Below are 19,526 nucleotides of genomic sequence, written 5' to 3'. Positions count from 1 at the left end.
CTGTATAAACTGGTTACCTAACTTTGTGCTTCCATTTCCTTATCTATAAAATGGGGAGAGTAAGAACATTTACTAAAGGTTGTTGAGAACTAATTGAGATAATCTTTGTAAAGGGTTTTGCAAACCTTAAAAAGTACTATGTAAATTATTAGGCAGTTATTAGTTTGGTATTACTGCAAAGTTGCCCAAATATGATTCAACATTCTAGCCCCTACTCATTGTATGTATATTGATAGACTAATTGAATTGCTGTTGGTTCTTGTCATAGTGTTGGGAACCTACCTTTAAAAAATTCCCACTGTCCCCTCTTCTGTCTCACCACTCCCTTCCTTCATAAAGTGTTTGGTTAGACAAATTCATTTGTAATTTCTGTACCTTTCTTTCACTTAGAAGGGTTTGTGGTATTCGAGGGCTTGATGCAGAGAGCAGGATAGCAGTAAAGGGCAAATTTGAACATTTGGAGATTAGGGGTGCTTTTGTTTGAATTTGGGCAGAATATTATTGTGGTATCTTAGGTGAACCTAGAGTTAGGTCCCTCTGTTATAACTCATCTGATGTCAGTACTCAGGGAAATTCTTGAACAGTTGTCCTGAAAAAATAAACCTACTGCAAAAGGTCAGATTTGAGCTGTGTTTTAAAGGACGCCAGGTGATAGAGATGAGGAAAGAGAACATTTAGGCATAGGGGCACAGCTAGTGAAAGTAGTGAAAGGCAGAGAGTTCTTTGTATAGAGAATAACAAGAAGACCAGTGTTCATGGATCACTGGGTAGAGGTGGGGTGGGGGAACAAATGGCTGGAGAGTAACTTTAAGAAAGGAAAGATTACTGACAGTTTGAATGGAGGATAGAAGAGAGTGAGGAGAACCTTGAAACCTGGTGGTGGTGGTGGTGTGGGGTGGGGGTGGAGGGACGACTAAAAAGCAGAAAGCTATTCTAATTGTCCCGGTATAAGATCATGGCAGTTTAGTGAGGCAGGTGCTATTATTATATCCCCATTTTAAAGATGGGGGAGGCTGGGATGGTTGAGTGATTTGCCTAGGGTCATACTGCAGTTAAGAAAAGCTCAAAATGAGTCAGTCAGATCCAGAGCTCAATCCACTGCACTATGCAGAAACACTAAAGTGTTAACTAACCAGAATTTTTACTACCTAGAAAAGCTTTTAGTCTCCTCTTTGAAATTAGTCAACTTTATAGCCCCTATAATATTGGTCCTCCATTTTGAAGAAGACCAGGACATCAGTAAGATGATGCTATGACAAGCATGTAATTCCTGTCCTCCTGAAACCAAGGCCAGTGTACCACCTAATAACCCTTATATTCTTGGGAGGAAGGGAAGGTATAAAGCAAATATCTTGCTTTCATCTTCCTCTCAGTAAAATATAAGATCATAGCAGTTGGAAGTGGTTTTAAAGTTTTATTGATGGTTTATTTCGAATTACCGTTATATCTTAATATAGCTTTCACAGAGAGCCATTTCCTAAAACAGAGCCCTCCAAAAGGAGAAAGTAAGGAAAGCAGTTCAGTAATACTAACCAGTTCAGCAACTAAACCTAACATATACAATGTTCCATGATGCAAGTGACAAGAGCCCAAACTATATGAATGTTAGAAATTTTTCCATTTGGGAATTCTGAGTTTTTATGATTATATTAATAACTTTTTGTCTACTATAAATTATCAGATAGAGAGAAAGGGGATCATTTGGATTTGAGGGCCATTATATTGCCTTAATTTAATCTTCAGAGAGAGAAAAAAAAGGGTGGGGAAGAGAGGGCATGACTATAAGAAAGAATATATCTTTATTTTTCTCTAATTTATGGAGTTTATATTAGATGAAAAGTTTTTGATAAAATCATAGCTTAGAGCCCCTAGTTAGGAAGTTTTCTAATATACCAATAGTGCTTTGGCTCTCTATACTCATTAAAGTATTTTTTTATCTGTAGCTAACCCTTAAATTTGAGGCAAAAAAAAAATCAGTACTTAGTAAACATTTAGGTACAAGAAGTAAGCAGAATATATTTCAGTATTTCTTAATTAGTGTGCATAGAGAGTACTTGAAAAGATGAACACAACTTTTATCCTTTATTTTTACGGGGAAAGAGTTGGGATCATTCTTGATCATTTTAATTTCACAAAATTCAGATTCAGGTTTTTTCCTTTGTGCATACATTATTTTATTCTTGACCAAATAGCCAGTTTCATTACATATTGTCAAATCCCTTGTCTTCTATTTTGTTGCCAATTATCCATTGGCAAACCTTAACCCTGGATTTGTCCTACTGATGGTCTGACCCTGAATGGAGCTTGGAGGAGGAAGTAGGCAAATAAACTGCATAGTCCATGACAAATTTGTTAATGTAGGGGCAGCTAGGTGGCACAGTGAATAGAGCACTGGTCCTGGAGTCAGGACCTGAGTTTAAATCCTGCCTCAGACACTTATAATTAGCTGTGTGACCTTGGGCAAGTCACTTAATCCCATTGCCTTGCAAAACCCCAAAAATTTAAAAAAATTGTCATTGTAAGCCATTAGGTTCTACCCTCAATGCAACGAGACAGTTATTTAATTTATTTCTAATTAACTCTTCATCTCATTCCTCATAGCCTTTTCTAACTTTTCTTTGCTCAAACTGTTTATATTTTCTTTTTCTGTACTCAAGTAATCATCTTGAGAAAATTGGGACCATTAGTTATACTTTTTGCCGTCTTTCTGTCTCATTCTTAAAATCATATACTTTTTTCTTTACTTCAGACTCTGATAATGAGGTAGCTCTTCTCACAAAGGCCAACTTCATCATGGGCCCTTAAACTCATCCCTTCCCCATGATCACAATCTCAGTTATCCCTCCCAGTTTTGATTCTTCAGTCTTTCCCCAGCTACTGCTGGTTCTTTCCATTGCACATTCCAATATACTCAAGCCTCTCCTATCCTTAAAAATCCTTCACTGAATTTCCTAATATTCTTTCGAGCTATTATTCTACAACTTTTAGCCATCACTTAGGCATCCTTTTAGGAGAAGCTATCTTCAATTCATTGTCTCAATTTGCTCTCCTTTTAGTCAGATTACTTAAGTAATAATATTAAGAGATGTTATTGTTTAACTGAAATTGCTTGCTCTAAATTTACAAAAAAAAATCTTTTAATTCTTAAATCCACTGGTCTTAGTCTTTATCTCTCTCTTGACCTTTCTGTAGTATTTGTCTTGTTGCTGAAAAGGTGGAACCAAGATGCTGTAGTAGAGAAGCTTTCAGCTAAGCTCTCCCCAATTTCCCTCTAGACAACTTTAAAATAATGCCTAAAATTGCATTCTATATTGGCATAACCAACAAAAGTTTGAGTAAGACAATTTTCTAACCCCAGGAAACTTAAGAGATTGACTGGAAAGCTGTTTCTTAATGGGGTGGTGGTCAGATGGGCTTGGAGCATAAGGCAGCATGCAGACTATGTTCCTGCCAAGCCAACAGTGGACTTTTTAGCAGTAACTTTTGGTCTCTCATCATGGGTTGTGGGAGTTGGGAGGTGTCAAAGAGATTGCAGGATATTTTTACATGCACTGAGTTCAGAATTCTGTCCTTTTTTTGCCCTGGGTCACAGTCCCAGGGTCAAAAGAAGGGATAGATAGTACTTGTAATTGCAGGTCCCAGAGAAGTACTTGTGATTGCACATGGGGAAAAGGAATCCTAATCTCAATTCCAAACCAGAAGGGAGGGGCAGCTAGGTGGTACAGTGGATAGAGCACCGCCCTGGAGTCAGGAGTACCTGAGTTCAAATGTGACCTCAGACACTTAATAGTTACCTAGCTATGTGATCTTGGGCAAGTCACTTAACCCCAATGCTTTGCAAAAACCTTAAAAAAAAGAGCCAAAAGGTAGCACTAGCAATTGTGGTTACATGAGACCTGGGCATCAGATCACAGTTGAGCCAGGAGATGTACTAATGCTGGTGTTTGCAGGGAAACAAGGTCCCTTTTTGTTAAGACTAGAACCAGGCCAGGAGAGCAGGGACCATACCTCTCCTTAGAGCACAGTATCTTGGAAGAACTAAAAACCTATAGGACTGAACAATCCATTGACACACACTACAAACATACTCTGAAAATAGCAAGAAAGGCCTAAAGCCCCTAGGAGTAGAGAGCCCAATTTTAACATAAAGTAAAAATGTCAAGAAATAGGGTAGACAATTGAGCAAACAGCATTGGCCAAATGGTAAAAAAAAGCACAAAAATCCAGTGAGAAGAAAAACCCCTTAAAACAGAATTGGCCAAATGGAAAAAGAAATATAATAGGTCACTGAAGGAAAGAGTTCCTTAAAAATTAGAATTGGGCATGAGAAAGCTAATGGTTCCATAAGACAATTTTCTTCTAATCCAAACAGTAGGACAAATCAAAGAAATGAAAAAATACTTCAAAATGTGAAATACCTCTTTGGAAAAACTGTCCTAGAAAATAAGTAGAGGAGAGATAATTAAGAATTATTGGATTGTCTGAAAGCCATGATCACAAAAGAGCATTATATTTCAAGAAATTATCAAAGAAAACTACTTTGATATCCTAGAACCAGAAGGTAAAATTAGAAATTGAAAGACTACAACAATCATTTTCTGAAAGAGATTCCCAAATAAAAACTTGGGAATAGAGTAGTGAAATTCCAGATCTCTGAGGTCAAGTAGAAAAAAATTCAAGAAATGGTTCAAATACTGGGGGAGCCACAATCAGGTACACATAAGAATTAGCTCTCATATTAAAGAATTGGAGGACTGTAATGTGATATATTCTGGAGGACTTAAGGGCTAAGTAATAACCAAGAATCAGTTACCCAGTAAAACCAAGTATAATTTTTTAGGGAGAAAAATGGTCAATCAAAGAACTAGTAAATTTTTGAGCACTGCTGTTGAAAAGACCTGATCAGAATAGAAAATTTTGACTTCCAGATTTGTAACTCAAGAGAAGCATAAAAAAGGTAAACATGAAAGAGAAATCAAAAGGAATTCAGTAGGGTTTACATTTCTACTTGAGAAGATACTTGTAACTCTTAAGAACTTCCATCATTAGGGCAACAAAAGAAGGGACTGTTCATAAGAGAAGACATGACTATGCTGGAAATAGTGGGATGATTTTATTTGTTCATTTGCTCGCCCATTTATTTATTTATTTATTTGTGCATGCATGCATGCATGCATGCATGCATGCATGCAAGTGGGGTCAAGTGGCTTTTGCCCAAGGCCATACAACTAGGTAATTATTAAGTGTCTGAGATGGGATTTGAACTCAGGTACTCCTGACTCCAGGGCTGGTGCTCTGTCCACTGTGCTACCTAGTCTCCCCGGGATGATTTTAAAAAAAAATAAAAATTAAGGAGTGAAAAAGACAGATGCATAGTGGGTAGGGCAAAAGGAGAGTAAGAATGGGAAAAATTATCTTAAATAAAAGAGGTATAAAAGGAAAACCTTTACAGTGGAGGAAAAAATGGGAATAGAGGAGTGATAATCTGTCCTTGAATCTTAATCTTACCAGATTTGGCCCAAAGAGGAAATAACAAGCAATCACTCAAAAATAGAAATCTATTTTACACTACAAGGAAAGTATCAGAGGGAAGAGAAATGAGAAGGGGAGGGGCCTTGACTGAAGGGAAGGTAGATTAAGGGAGGAGTTGGTTAGAAACAGAACAGACTTTTGAGAAGGGACTGGGTGAAAAGAGAATGGGAAAACTAGGATGGAGAGAAATACAGTCATGATTCTTTTTTGTTTGTTTGTTTTTGCAATGCAAATGGGGTTAAGTGGCTTGCCCAAGGCCACACAACTAGGTAATTATCAGTGTCTGAGGCCGGATTTGTACTCAGGACCGGTTCTCTATCCACTTTGCCACCTAACTGCTCGGTACTCATAATTCTGAATGGCATGAACTCATTCACAGAATGGAAGTAGATAGCAGAATGTATTCTAAAACCAGAATCCAATAAACACTTTTTGTTGTGGTTTTAGTCATTTCCTGTCATGTTTGATTTTTTTCTGGCCCCATTTTCAGGAATTTTCTTGACAAAGATATTAGAGTGGTATCACCATTTCCTTCTTTAGCTCATTTTACAGATAAGGAACTGAAGCCAGCAGGGTTAAGTGACTTGCTCAGAATCACATAGCTAATAAGTGTCTGAGATGGGATTTGAACATTAGTTTTCCTGATTCTAGGTCCAATATTTTGTCCACTGCGCCAGTTAACTGCACATACTAATAGAATAAATATAAGGGACAGTAGCAGAATTTGTTATGCTTTAGTTGAAGGAAAGAGAGCAGGTGTCATGATCATGATCACAGAGAAAGCAAAAGAAAAAAATAGACCTAATAAATTTAAATAAGATAAATTTAAATAAATTTAAAAAGATAACAGTATTTTACTGAAAAGATCCCATTGGTAATGGAAGTTATCTTAACTAAATGTGTACCTTAATGGCATAACATCTAAATTCTTAAAGGAAAAGTAATGGGAGAAAATAGGAAAAATTAGGAAATTTTAGGAAATTAGAAAATTTAGGAAAAATTAGGAAAAATATTTGGAAAAAAGTAGGGGGATCTCAACTTCTCAGAACTAGATAAATCTTTTTTTAAAAAAAACTATTATATCATTATTATTTTGGTTTTTGCAAGGCAGTGGGGGTAAAGTGACTTGCCCAAGGTCACACAGCTAGATATTTAAGTGTTTGAATTCAAATTTGAACTCAGGTCCTCCTGACTCCAGGACCAGTGCTCTATCCACTGCGCCACCTAGCTGCCCAGAACTAGATAAATCTAACCATAAAATAAACAAGAAAGAAATTAAGATGAATAGAATTTTAGAAAAGTAAGATATGATAGACTTAGAGAAAATTGAATGGAAATAGAAAGGAATATACTTTTTTCAGCTGTATGTGGAATCTTGATAAAAATTAGCCACATACTAGGGTATAAAAAAATCTGACAACCAAATACAGAAAAACAAATATTAAATATATCCTTTTCAGATCATAATGCAATGAAAGTTATATTCAGTAAAGGGTCATGGAGAATAGATTAAAAATTAATTTGGGACCAAATGATCTAATTCTAAAAGTGAATGAGTCAAAACAAATCATAGAAATGATTGATTCATTAAAATGACAATAGTGTGATATACCAAAGTTTATGAGATGCAGCCAAAGTAAAACTTAAGGGAAAATTTATATTAAAATGCTAACATCAGTAAAGTGGTAAAATGATTTGGATATATAACTACAATAACAAAAATAATTTTAAATCTTCAAACACAAAAAGTTCTGAAAGTCAAAGGAGAGATTAATCAAATTGAATATAAGTCATTGAATTAATAATAAATAGTAGCTGGTTTTATGAAACAAACTATTGATTAATTTGATGAAAAGGGTGAATTTACCATCAGTGAAGATGAAATTAAAGCAGTTGTGACAGTCAGATTTAGATTTTAAATAAAATGGATGAATATTTACAAAAATATAAATTGTCAAGGTTAACAGAAGAAATAGAATACTTAAGAAACTCTACTTATACAAAGAAGTTAAACAAAACCATAATCTCCCTAAGAAAAAAAAATTCTCAGGACCAGATGGAGTCATAAGTAAATTTCATCAAAGTTTTAAAGAACAATAAATTCCAATGCTGTCTAAACTACTTGTGAAAAATTGGCAAAGGAATCCTACCAAATACCTTTAAATGACACAAATATGGTATTGATACCTAAATCAGGAAGAGCAAAAACAGAGGGAAAAAATTATAGACCAATTTTCCTAATGAATATTGATTTAAAACCTTTATACTAACATGGATCCTGTGACCAGAATGGATTTATACCTAGAATATAGGACTGGTTTAGTATAAGGAAAACTGTCAGCATAATTGGCCATTCAATAAGAAAAACCAAAAAAATCATATAATTATTTTAATAGGTGCAGTAAAAAATTTTGACAAATATAACATTACTTTTAATAACACAAGAAAATATAGGAATAAATGGAACTTTAAGTAGCATTTATATAAAACCATTAAGCATTATCTAAAATCAGCAAGCATTATCTGCAATGGGAATAAGTTAGAAACCTTTCCAATAAAATTTGACGCGAAAAACAAAGATGCTCATTGACACTTAGGTGTCAGTTATCTAGTATTTTTCTCAAAATACTACTAAAGACATAGGAATTAAAATAGACAGTGATGAAACAACTGATTTTTTTTGCAAGTGATTTGATCATATACTTAGAGAATCAACTAAAAACTAGTTGAAACAATTTCAGAAAAGTTACAGTATATAAAATGCATCCATATAAATATCAGCATTTTGGGGGTGGCTAGGTGGCGCAGTGGATAGAGCACCTGCCCTGGAGTCAGGAGTACCTGAGTTCAAATTTGTCCTCAGACACTTAATTACCTAACCGTGGCCTTGGGCAAGCCACTTAACCCCATTTGCCTTGCAAAAAAAAAAAACCAAACTAAAAAATAAATATCAGCATTTCTTTGTATTAAAAACATTGTCAACTGCAGACAATATAAAATAAGTTTACCTAAGACAAACTCAGAATTATATGAACACAATTGCAAGCCATTTTTTCACACAAATACAGTCAGATCTAAATAATTGAAAAAATATTAATTGCTTGAGATAATTCTTTCTAAATTAATTTATATATTTAGTACCATACCAATCAAATTACAAAAAAATTATTGTTTAGAGCTAGAAAAAAATACAAATAGAATTCATCTGGAAGAACAAAAGATCAAGAACATCTAGGGAATGGGGATGGGGAGGGTGAAGCATGAAAAAGTACCAGACCTCAAATTGTATTACAAAGATATATCATCAAAACTAAAGAATAGAGTGGTGGATCAGTGGAATAGATCAGTCATATTATACACAGAAGTAAGTGACCGTAGTAATGTTGCATTTGACAAACCCAGGGATCCAAAATTTTGGGGCAAGAATTCATTCATTCATTATCTGACAAAAATTGCTGGGAAAAGTAGAAAGTCAATTGGCAGAAAGTAGGTATAGACCTGGGACAGGTAGGTGGTGGCAGTGGAGAAGGGTGATGGGAATTCAAATCTGATCTCAGATACTTATTAACTGTGTGATCCTGGACAAATCACGTAACCTTTGTTTCCCTCATTTGCCTCATCTGTAGAATGAACTGGAGAAATGAATTCCCAACTACATCAGTTTCTTTGACAAGAAAATCCCATAAGGGATTATAAAGAGACTGAACAACAAGAGAAATGTATTGTTGATCTGAGCTGTGAAATGATCTAGCCATTCTGAAGAGCAATTTGGAATTATGCCTAAAGGGCTATGAAAACTCCATCCCCTTTGTATCAGAAGTACTATTACTAGCTTTGTATCTCAAAGAAATTCAAAGAAAAAGGAAAGGGACCTTATGTATAAAAAATGTTTGTAACAGCTTTTTTAATGACGAATAAAGAATTGAAAATTCAGGGGATGCTCATCAATTTGGGGAGTGACTGAACAAGTTGTATATGATTGTGATGGAATACTATTGTGCTTTAAGAAATGACAACCAGGATGCTTTCAGAAAAACTGAGAAGATATACATGAAATGATACAAATGAAGTGAGCAGAGCCAGGAGAACATTGAACACAATAATAGCAGTATTGTACATCAGTTAACTGTGAATGACTTAGGTATTTTGAGCAACACTGTGATTGAAGACAGTCTGAAAAATGCTGTTTACCTCCAGAGACAGAACTGATGGAAACTGAATGCAGATTGAATCACACTTTTAAAATTTTCTTTATTATTCTCAATTTTTTTTTATCTTTTTTGTCTTCTTTTACAAACTGACTGTTATGGAAATGTTTTGCATGAATGCAAATATATAATCTATCAAATTGCTTGCCATTTAAGGGAAGAGAAGAATAGAAAAAATAAGCTCAACATTTTAAAGAAATAAATATTAAAAATTTTTGTTTGCATGTAATTGAAAAAATAAAATACAAATTAAATGTAGTATTTAACATGTTATACTGATTGAGTGATAAATGTTAATTTCTATTACTGTTCAGAGTTTTCTTGACATTACTTTCCCCCTCCTCTCCATCCTGTGAATTTTCTCAATCTTTTTTGCTAATTCATTCATATCATAGTTTAACCTTGGGTATACAAGACTTTGTCCTGAACACTCTTCTCTCCTTGTAGTTTCTCTCTTTTTTTCATTTCCTGTACATTGTTTTCATCTCTATGCTTATTTACTCTTTGGTCTTTATATTCAGCTCTTGTCTTTTTCTTGAACTTTAACCTTGGGTCCTTTTAACTTGGATGACATTCCAAACTCAATGTCTAAAACTGAACTCATCTTTTCTTCTACTTACCAAAATTGCTCCACATTTTCTATCAAAGGCATCTCCTGGTTTTTGTAATTTTGTTGTGTTTTTCAGTTCTTTGGTATCTTATATTCTAATATCTGGTCAATTGCCACCTTAGTTCAGGAGCTCTTCACTACTTGTTTTAGGCTTTGTATTGACTTCCTGATTGATCTGCTTGTCTTAGATCTCCCCTCCCCCCATTCCATAATCTACACAGCTTGCCAGGTCTGACAATTAATTCTCTCCTCAGCAAACTCCATTGTCTTCTTGTCTTAAGCTTAAATATAAACTTCAGTCTAGCTTATAAAACCCTTCACGCTGTTGTGCTATTCTTCCAGACTCTGCTCTAACCAAACTTTTGATCCCTCTCCAGATCCAGGCTCTGTACCTTTGAGCTAACCACTCCTTGTACCTGGAATGCACTCCATCCTCACCTTCTCTCCACAGAATCCCATACTTAATTTAAGTACTTATGCAGTACCTTCTAAATGAAGTTTTTCCTAAATCCGCTCACCTGCAAGAACCCTTCTTCCTTGATTACACTGTATTTATTTTGTTTGTACACACACACACACACACATGTATGTATGTGTTGTCTCACAGAATTGAATGTATTTTGAGGGCAGAGGCTAAGTCATTTTTTCATTTTTGTGTCCCCCAGTGCCTTGCCACATAGTAGGTTTTCACAAATCCTAGTTGGTTAATTTACTGAAATTGTTTCGCTAGTCCTCCTCACTACATTTTGCATTAGTTAAAGCAACCTTTAAAATTACATAGCACAGAAAACCTGCCTCTATCTCAGTTGTAAAGGTTATATATACTAAACAATAAAAATGCACCTCTTTTTGGTAGGACACAAACTTTTACTAGATTTAGCTTTCCTGGCTAACTTACTTAAATAATGATTTCTGTCTAATGTAAATTTTTATTTTATGTTGCTTTATTTCCTGTCATCAAAAACATGTTACTCCCAGAAGCAAATTATAAATCTCGCTTTAGGCTTGGATCTAATTTTTAGAGTTGTAAATAAAACTTGTAAATTACTTTCTTATAGCCCAAAGAATGCAATGGCGTCAAGATCCCAGTTGATACCAGTAAACCTAATCCAAATGAAGTGGAGTTTGATAATCTATATTTGGATATGAATGGAATCATCCATCCTTGTACACATCCTGAAGACAAGTAAGTAATTGTGGAATTTCAGAGTTGAAAGGGGAACCCAAAACTTAGACCAATCTATATTTTAATAAAGATCCCTTCTACTTTGTAGCAGCAAATAGATCCTCAGACTTTGCTTAAAGATCTCCTGAAGGGAAACACATTATTTCCTGAGGTAGTCTATTCCCCTTATAGATCATACTACTCATCAGAAATTTTTTTTCTTACAACAACTTTAAATCTTCCTTTTTGTAATTTTTACCCAGTGTTCCTAGTTCTATCCTCTGGGAAGATCTTGAAGTCTTTCATCATTATTTCTTCCACTCTCTGCACACTTTCAGCTATATAGTGTAGCATCTTGAATTGACCATAATGTTCCAAATGGATTTTGACTTGGCAGAGAACAATGAGACTATCACTTCTCTCCTGGATATATTAAAACTTATATTAAGCAGCTTGCCATTGTGTTATGGATTTTATGTCTTATCAAGTTGTGACTCATTAGATTTACAGATGACTCTGTATGCCTTTTACAAAACAAACTCTGTACCCATATCTCCTTTATAGTATAAAAATGAGTTTTTTAAAAATTCAAGTGTAAGACTTGGAAATTTGACAGAAATAAATGTTTAATCTTAATGAATAGGTTTAGTTTTGGACTTTCACCATGTTACTAATATTTTAGCTTTTTTACCTAGCTTTCTGTCATCTGCAAATTTGACAAGCATGACGATATATACCTGTACTCAAATCATTTGTGTGATAATAAGTTTAGGGTCAAATACTTGTTCCTGGTGAGTGCAGCCATTAGGGAGCTTAGAAGTTGACAGTAAATCATTTCATGGATACTCTTCGGGTCCAGTCATTCATCAAATTTCATTGTATATGACCATACTATTGCCTTGCTTTCATCTTGTCACATGAGTACTATAAAAACATTTATGAAATGAATTGCTAAATTGTAGATAAGATGCATGTAATGATAGTCTTTTGGTCTATCAGTCCACTGAACTCATCAAAAACATAAATGATACCTGATTTCCATGAAGCTGGGTTGCCTAATTTTGATTATTTTTTCCATTTATACATATACTCAGAGGAAAGATTAATCTGAGAATTAGTCCATTGAGACAAGTTTGGATTAGTAATGTTGTTGCAGATTGATTTTACTGAAAAGTCATGGTGCTAAGAGTTGCCATTTCATCTCCAAATATCACCTGCTGGTGCTTTGCATGTTGCTTCTGGAATGCTGAGTTGCCTTGCTGATACAGGAGGAAGAAATCATAATTGTGGATTAAAAGATCCCACAGCACCAGTCTTTCACAAAAATCCTGTTACCTATCAAATCAGGCCATAGGGTTGAAATGATAGAGGCAATTGAGAAGGATGTCTTTGGACAACACTCCTCTCATTATAATAAACATAGTTGTGTAAATCATGTCTTCGTGTTATGACAGCATGATCCTCATCGGCATCATTCACAGAGTATTTTTTTAATTATATGTTACAGAATTTTCTAAGTTATTGTCATTTCCCTGTGATTTGCAGTAGAACCTTTTTTGAAAGACCTTGATAGTGTTTCAATACTCACATTTGCCAGAGTTGGATTTTTTCTTTTGTGTGTGTGTGGGGGGAGGGTTTCTAGGTTTGTCTAATCCTAGTAGTTTGAATTCATCAAGGATTGCTAGGGTGCTTTTACTTTCCATCTACTTGTTTTGGGCTGAAGTTCTTTCTCAACCACTTGTGGATTTTCAGTCTTTGGAAAACAGATGAAGAACAGAAGATTTTTTTTATCATTATCATCTTATCCCTGGTCGTCATGCCTTCATTCCCTTTAATCTAATATAAATAAAATATGCCCCTATTGACTTTATTTTTCTGTGACCATGCAAGTACATTCTCAGCATTGGCACTTCAGACATTATTAAAGCATCATGAACTATTTTGTATTCTTTCTCCTTTACCTATTTTACTTTCATGTTTTGTACAAGTTTAAGTTGGCTGATTAATTTTTTGTGGTCCATACATCACCTCTATAGACAACTTAATCTTTTCCTCTTCATTAGTAATGCTTTCCTTTGGTCTTCAGCATTTCTTTACTTCTATTGAGGTTACTTCCTCTGTAGAATTTTAGATCAAGGAATCTCACCTAGTAATTCTTTAAGCCTTTAGAAATTAGCTCTCCAAAAATTTAGATTGCTTTTTAGACCATGTTCTGAGCTTTTTTCCCTCCCTTCATCACAGATAGTAAGATGAAGTTCTCAGCATTTCCATTTTATCATCAGTTTCTCCATTTTGGGGAGAATCCAGCCTTTGGTTTCTTTTAATTTCTCTACCTTTTGCAACCTATTAATGAACATTTTATTTAACACTTTCCATGTGCTAGATACTGAGGATACAAAGACCAAAGATTTTAGATTTTTTGGGGGGGAAACACAGTGTAGATGGTAATTTCAGGGAAATTTGAGGTAGACCTTGCAAAGAAAGCAGCTCTTGAAGTTATAAGGAGAACTAGACTGAGGTGAGGAGGGAATACATTCCAAGTACGAGAGTTACCCTATACCAAGTCATGGAGTTGGGAGATAGAATGTTTTGAATCTGACTGGACTATACTGGATAGAGTGCCAAATATCTATAGTCAGCCTTCTTTTCCTGAGTTCAAATCAGGTTTTAGACTTTTTGCTAGCTGTGTGACCCTGGATCCTCATTTATAAAAGAGCTGCAGAAGGAAATGGTATACCACTCCAGGATCTTTGCCAAGAAAATTGATTCACAAAGAACTAGATACAACTGAAGCTACTGAACATCAAAAGTTTGGAAGATTATATTGGTGTAAGATATTAAAGAACTTTTAGTGAAACAATGGAATTTGTATTTTAGCACCATTAAGTAGATATAAGAACTTTTTGGTCGGGGTAGTAAATAGTTAAATATGTATGTTAGGAATATTATTTTGACTTCTGCTTGAGAGATGAATGGGAGTGGGGAGAGACTAGAATCTGAGAAACAATAAGAATATTGAAGGTAGTATAGGTTGATAGTGATGAATTACTGGAGATGGTAACTTTGAATAGGGAGAATGAAACAGAGATAATTTAAAAAGAATTAGTAACTCGTTGGGGGAGGTTTGGGGAGTGAGGAGTCAATTTAGTTTTTTGAATTTTTGTAACTAAAATATGCTTTTAGCCTTGAGAAATAAGGAAGTTTGAAAGAAGGGTGGTTTCGGAGGAAAGATAATCTATTAGTTTCGTTTTGGATAGATGGAGTTTAAGTATCTATAGGACCACTAGTGGGAAATTTGTCCTATAGGCAGATGATAATGGAGAACTGGAGTTTGAAGGTGATAGATAAAGATCTGAATTATTTGTGTAGAGATAATTAAACCAATGAGAACTGTTGAGATCATTGAAAAGTGCAGGGAGATCAAATCCAGTCTCAGACACTTAATAATTACCTAGCTGTGTACAGGCCTTGGGCAAGCCACTTAACCCCATTTGCCTTGCAAAAACCTTAAAAAAAAAGTGCAGGGAGAGAAAAAAAATAGAATTATTGCTAAGATAAGCCAAGAATTAATAAGCCACTCTACTTTTGACAAGAAGTAAATTTAAACAGATGTCCAAAAATTAAATTCCTCTCATTTCTCTCATTGTCATGGTGTGGCTTTGTTCTAGTCTTGTGGATTGTTTCCAGAATTCATTTCCTATGCTCATGTTGACCTCATAAGCCTTTATTTTGGTACTTAATAAAACCATATCCTTTTGTTTCCCTTTCTCTTGATTTTCACCTAAATGTTCTCCATTGTTTCCATCTACTTCTTTTAATTCCTCAGTTTCTTTGCATGAGCATGTTTTAATCATACAAAATCCCTTCCTTTTGAAATATCTTAATGTTGTATATAAGCTGTAATCTTCCAAAACCATATTTTAGTCTTGTCTTTGTCATGTCATAAAGTATCAGTGATACATACTGATGAAAATTTTCTATTTTTATATACAATTTTTGCAAAGTGCATCTAAGATGATTTGTTTCATTATAAGAAATCTCTAAATAGGATAACATGATTATTTCTATGTGTTATGATGTCATAAAATAATGTGAATATTATTTCATTTGCTTTAAATTATAGACCAGCACCAAAAAATGAAGATGAAATGATGGTTGCAATTTTTGAATATATTGATAGACTCTTCAATATAGTAAGACCAAGACGACTTCTCTACATGGCCATAGATGGAGTCGTAAGTATTCAAACAATTTCATTCATCTTGTGATATATTATTAATGTTTAGATTAAAAGCAGACTCAAACACTGACCTTCATTTGTGGGATAAGAGCTAGAAATCAGTTGGGAAAGGGACTTAGTCTTGATGCTTTGTTTATAATGAGGAGATTTTTTTGAGTACTGATAGCCCAAGACCACATAAGTTACTGTTTTTGTATAATGATATCAACTAACTAAAGTTAGAAAAAATTAAAACATTATGTAAATAAACAAAAACTGATAAGAGATTCCATTTTAAAAACACACTGTCATAGGAATACAAGTCAGTCTCCAATTGATGAATGGTCAAAAGAATATGAACAGACAGTTTTCAGATGAAGAAACTAAATCTGTCTATAGTCATATCAAAAAAATGTTTCAAATCATTGATTAGAAAGAAATACAAATTAAAAACATACCGTCTCATAACTACCACATTGACTGAAATGACAAAAAAAGGGAAATGATTGATGTTAGGATGTGAGACAGCTGGGATACTAATACACTGTTGGTAGAATTGAGAACTGATCTAACCATACATTCTGGAGAGCAATTTGGAACTATGCCCAAGGAAAATAAAACTGTGCATACCCTTTGATCCAGCAATACTACCTCTTGGTCTTTATCCTAAAGAGATTGTTAAAAAGGGGGAAAGACCCACATGTTCAAAAAATGTTTTTAGCATCTCTTTTGTAATGACAAAGAATTGGAAATTGAGTGGATGCCCATCAATTGGGGATTGGCTGAACAAGCTATGGCATTGATTGGATGGTTTATTTTTGTCTGTCCTTCTCGAAGAAGACCAAAATGGCATCACTACATTAGAGTTATAGTGAGTCCAACTATGGCTAATCAGACCAAAATAAACTGGGAATATTCTACTACATGTTGAGCACAAATAGTTCATGTGAACACCTGGGGTGGGCACTTGGGCATCTCACATTTCCTTTGAGCTGCTTCAATTCTGCCTTGCTCATGGAGTTGTGATTTATGAATGTTATGGAATGCTATTGTTTATAAGAAATCATGAGTGGCCTGACTTCAGAAAAGCTTGGAAAAACTTGCATGAACTGATGCTCAGTGAAATGATCAGAACCAGGAGAATATTGTACACATTAACAGCAACATTGTGAGATGATCGAGGATGATCCTGGAAAGACCTGTCAAGGAAAATGCCACCCACATCCAAAGGAAAAACTGGATACTATGTTCACTCTTTAAAACTTAGGTTTTTTTTTTCTTCTCTACCCCTTAGTTCTAATTCTTTTTTTTCCACAGTATGTTGAATACAATTGTACATGTACAGCTTATATCAGATTGTTTGCTACTATGGGGAAGGAGGTAGAAACATATGGAACTCAAGAACTTGTAAAGACAATTGTAAACTCTCTTTGCATGTAATTGGATAATAAATTAGCATAATAAAAATTACACATGAATAAGAATTAGCCAATGTAACTATTGATAGCTTCCTTGTTTAATTTTATATTATGACTTCCCTGCCATTCCTTATCTGTTCCCTAGGGCTAGAATAAGTTTAGTTTTGAGAATCCAGACTGCTTGGATGTGAAACTTATCAAATACTTTCTAAATTCTTTTAGTCAATAAAAATACTTGACTAGTGTTTTAAAAAAATTATAGTTAACCTATCTTAATTAGTAATTACATTTTTCTCTTGGGTAAGACAAAAGGGAGAACAGGAAATTTTTTGTCTTCTGTTATGTAGTCCATTTCATGATGTGAGAGTTGTTCATGGGGTATGACTTTCTTCTTCCTACCTAATCCTTTATTATGGTGTACTTAATGAAACCATCATCATATTTTGTTGTTAAATTCAGGTGACAATACAAATTAGACAGTTTATAATTTAGAATTTTTTTTTAGCACATGGGGATTTATTTTGTTTACTGATCATGGGCTTACATACACTAGAAAGAGTCCAGGATTAAGAGAATAGTCAATGTGGGGCTCCAGGAATAAAGAGTAGCAACAGGGCTCTGGCTTTTAATATGGATTCAGAAATAATATATTAAAGTGATTCAGCTCTATGAAACATGAGTTTGTCAGCCTTACATAGAAGTCCTTGAACCTGAGGATAGGGTCAAGTTGAAGTCAGTTGATTTGTGACTCTTTTTTTTTTTTGGATCTCAGTTTAGGAACTTTTCCTGAATATGAAAAGACCCATTAGTCTTCTGATTCTTCAAGATGAATGTTTTTTCAGTGTTTGGTTACCATATTTATGAAACCTAGAATTCTAGAGATGGAAGGGACTTTGGAAATTATCTAGGCAAGTATTTTCCTTTTACAGATTAGGAAGCTAAGTCAACCAAAATGTGCTATATATCCTAAGTCACTCAATCAGACCTATAAAAATCCAGAAAGTTCAGCCCAAAGTTAAATTTGATGACTTAAGGCTTATTTACTAGTTTATATTTTTCTCACTTTTGTTTCAGAGCTTCATGGTTTCCTACTCATTTTTTTTTTAACATTCTCCTTTCAAGGGTGTTATGCTAATTTTAAAACTAGATTTAGGCAATTTGGGTAGCCAGAAGTCATCACAGAGATAGTTTGTTGGGATACAGTTAATTATATCTAAACCTGGAGGGTATTGTTTATTTTATTCTTTTGAGGATAAGGTAGAGAAGTAACCTTCCACTATCATCTTATACTGTATTTTCTTTCTGCTTAGAATTCCCTCCCAGCAAAGAAACAAAAGTAAAATTTGTGCCTGTTGAAATTTTACTTGAGCCCCTGGTTCCACTAAGTATTCTGATAATCCCACAACCAGAAGTTTCTCTGTGTCTTTTCCCCTGCAAGACTCTCATAGTACTTTTATCTTGTAAAAGAAAGTTTGACTAAGTCTGACTGTAGGCCTTTTGTGTTTTTTTTTATTCCAAAGGGGGGAGGACTTTATTATTAAAGAAGTCTCTCAGAGGCAGTGTGACATAGTAGATAATCACCACTCTGAATTCAGTTTTTAGGTTCTTAGGGAAGTTGTGCAATTTGTGATTTATAATTTTAAACAGTAGGTTCTATTATTAGAAAATTTGTCAAATTAATAGAAAATTATCATATTATTGAATGTCTACTTTTCCCTCCAAGTCATATACGATGATTATAATCTAAAAATATTTTTGTTCTTTTTCCTCCCTCTTTCTGACCTAACCAGTTTCTGTTAGAATTACCTGTTTTTCTCATTGTTCACATTTACAATTCTGATATTATCTTTCACTGTTCTTCCTTGTCCCACATGCCCAATCAGTTGCCAAATCTTGTAATATCTTGCTCCAATATATTTCTTTCCTTTCTACTGTTATGGCTACCACTCTGGTTCAAATTCTCAACACTTCTTTGGACTTTTGCATTAAAAACCTTTTTGAATTCCTTGCTTGTAATCTTTCCTCTTACAATCTTATCTTCCATACAACTGTCAATGTGATTTTTTTCTTTTTTTTTGTACTTTGTTATATTTTTACCCAATTACATGTAATGAACAAGGTTTTTTTTTGTGTTTTTTTTTTTTTTTTAGTTTTTGCAAGGCAGTGGGGGTTAAGTGGCTTGCCCAAGGCCACACAACTAGGTAATTATTAGTGTCTGAGACTGGATTTGAACCCAGGTACTCCTGACTCCAGGGCTGGTGCTTTATCCACTGCACCACCTAGCCACCCCAACATTCATTTTTTTAAACTTCGAGTTGTGAATTCTTTCCCTTCTTCCCATTCCACTCCCCCTTATTGAGAGAGAAAATTATTG

At 34.4% G+C, this 19,526-nt stretch overlaps 1 protein-coding gene across 2 annotated transcripts in view; it reads left to right on the top strand.

The window, feature by feature from the left end:
• The window catches only part of XRN2 (5'-3' exoribonuclease 2), a 101,169-nt gene that overhangs the window by 12,870 nt on the left and 68,773 nt on the right, over positions 1–19,526 (top strand). For both annotated transcript variants that reach the window (XM_074209336.1, XM_074209335.1), the window contains 2 exons: positions 11,409–11,536; positions 15,639–15,750. In XM_074209336.1, coding sequence (XP_074065437.1) covers positions 11,409–11,536; positions 15,639–15,750 — 240 coding nt within the window. The remainder of the gene's footprint in view (positions 1–11,408; positions 11,537–15,638; positions 15,751–19,526) is intronic.

This window comes from Macrotis lagotis, chromosome 1 (genome assembly GCF_037893015.1).
Source record: "Macrotis lagotis isolate mMagLag1 chromosome 1, bilby.v1.9.chrom.fasta, whole genome shotgun sequence".
Taxonomy (NCBI): domain Eukaryota; kingdom Metazoa; phylum Chordata; class Mammalia; order Peramelemorphia; family Peramelidae; genus Macrotis; species Macrotis lagotis.
Note: the sequence above shows the minus strand (reverse complement) of the source record. Positions and strands in the feature narration are given on the sequence as shown.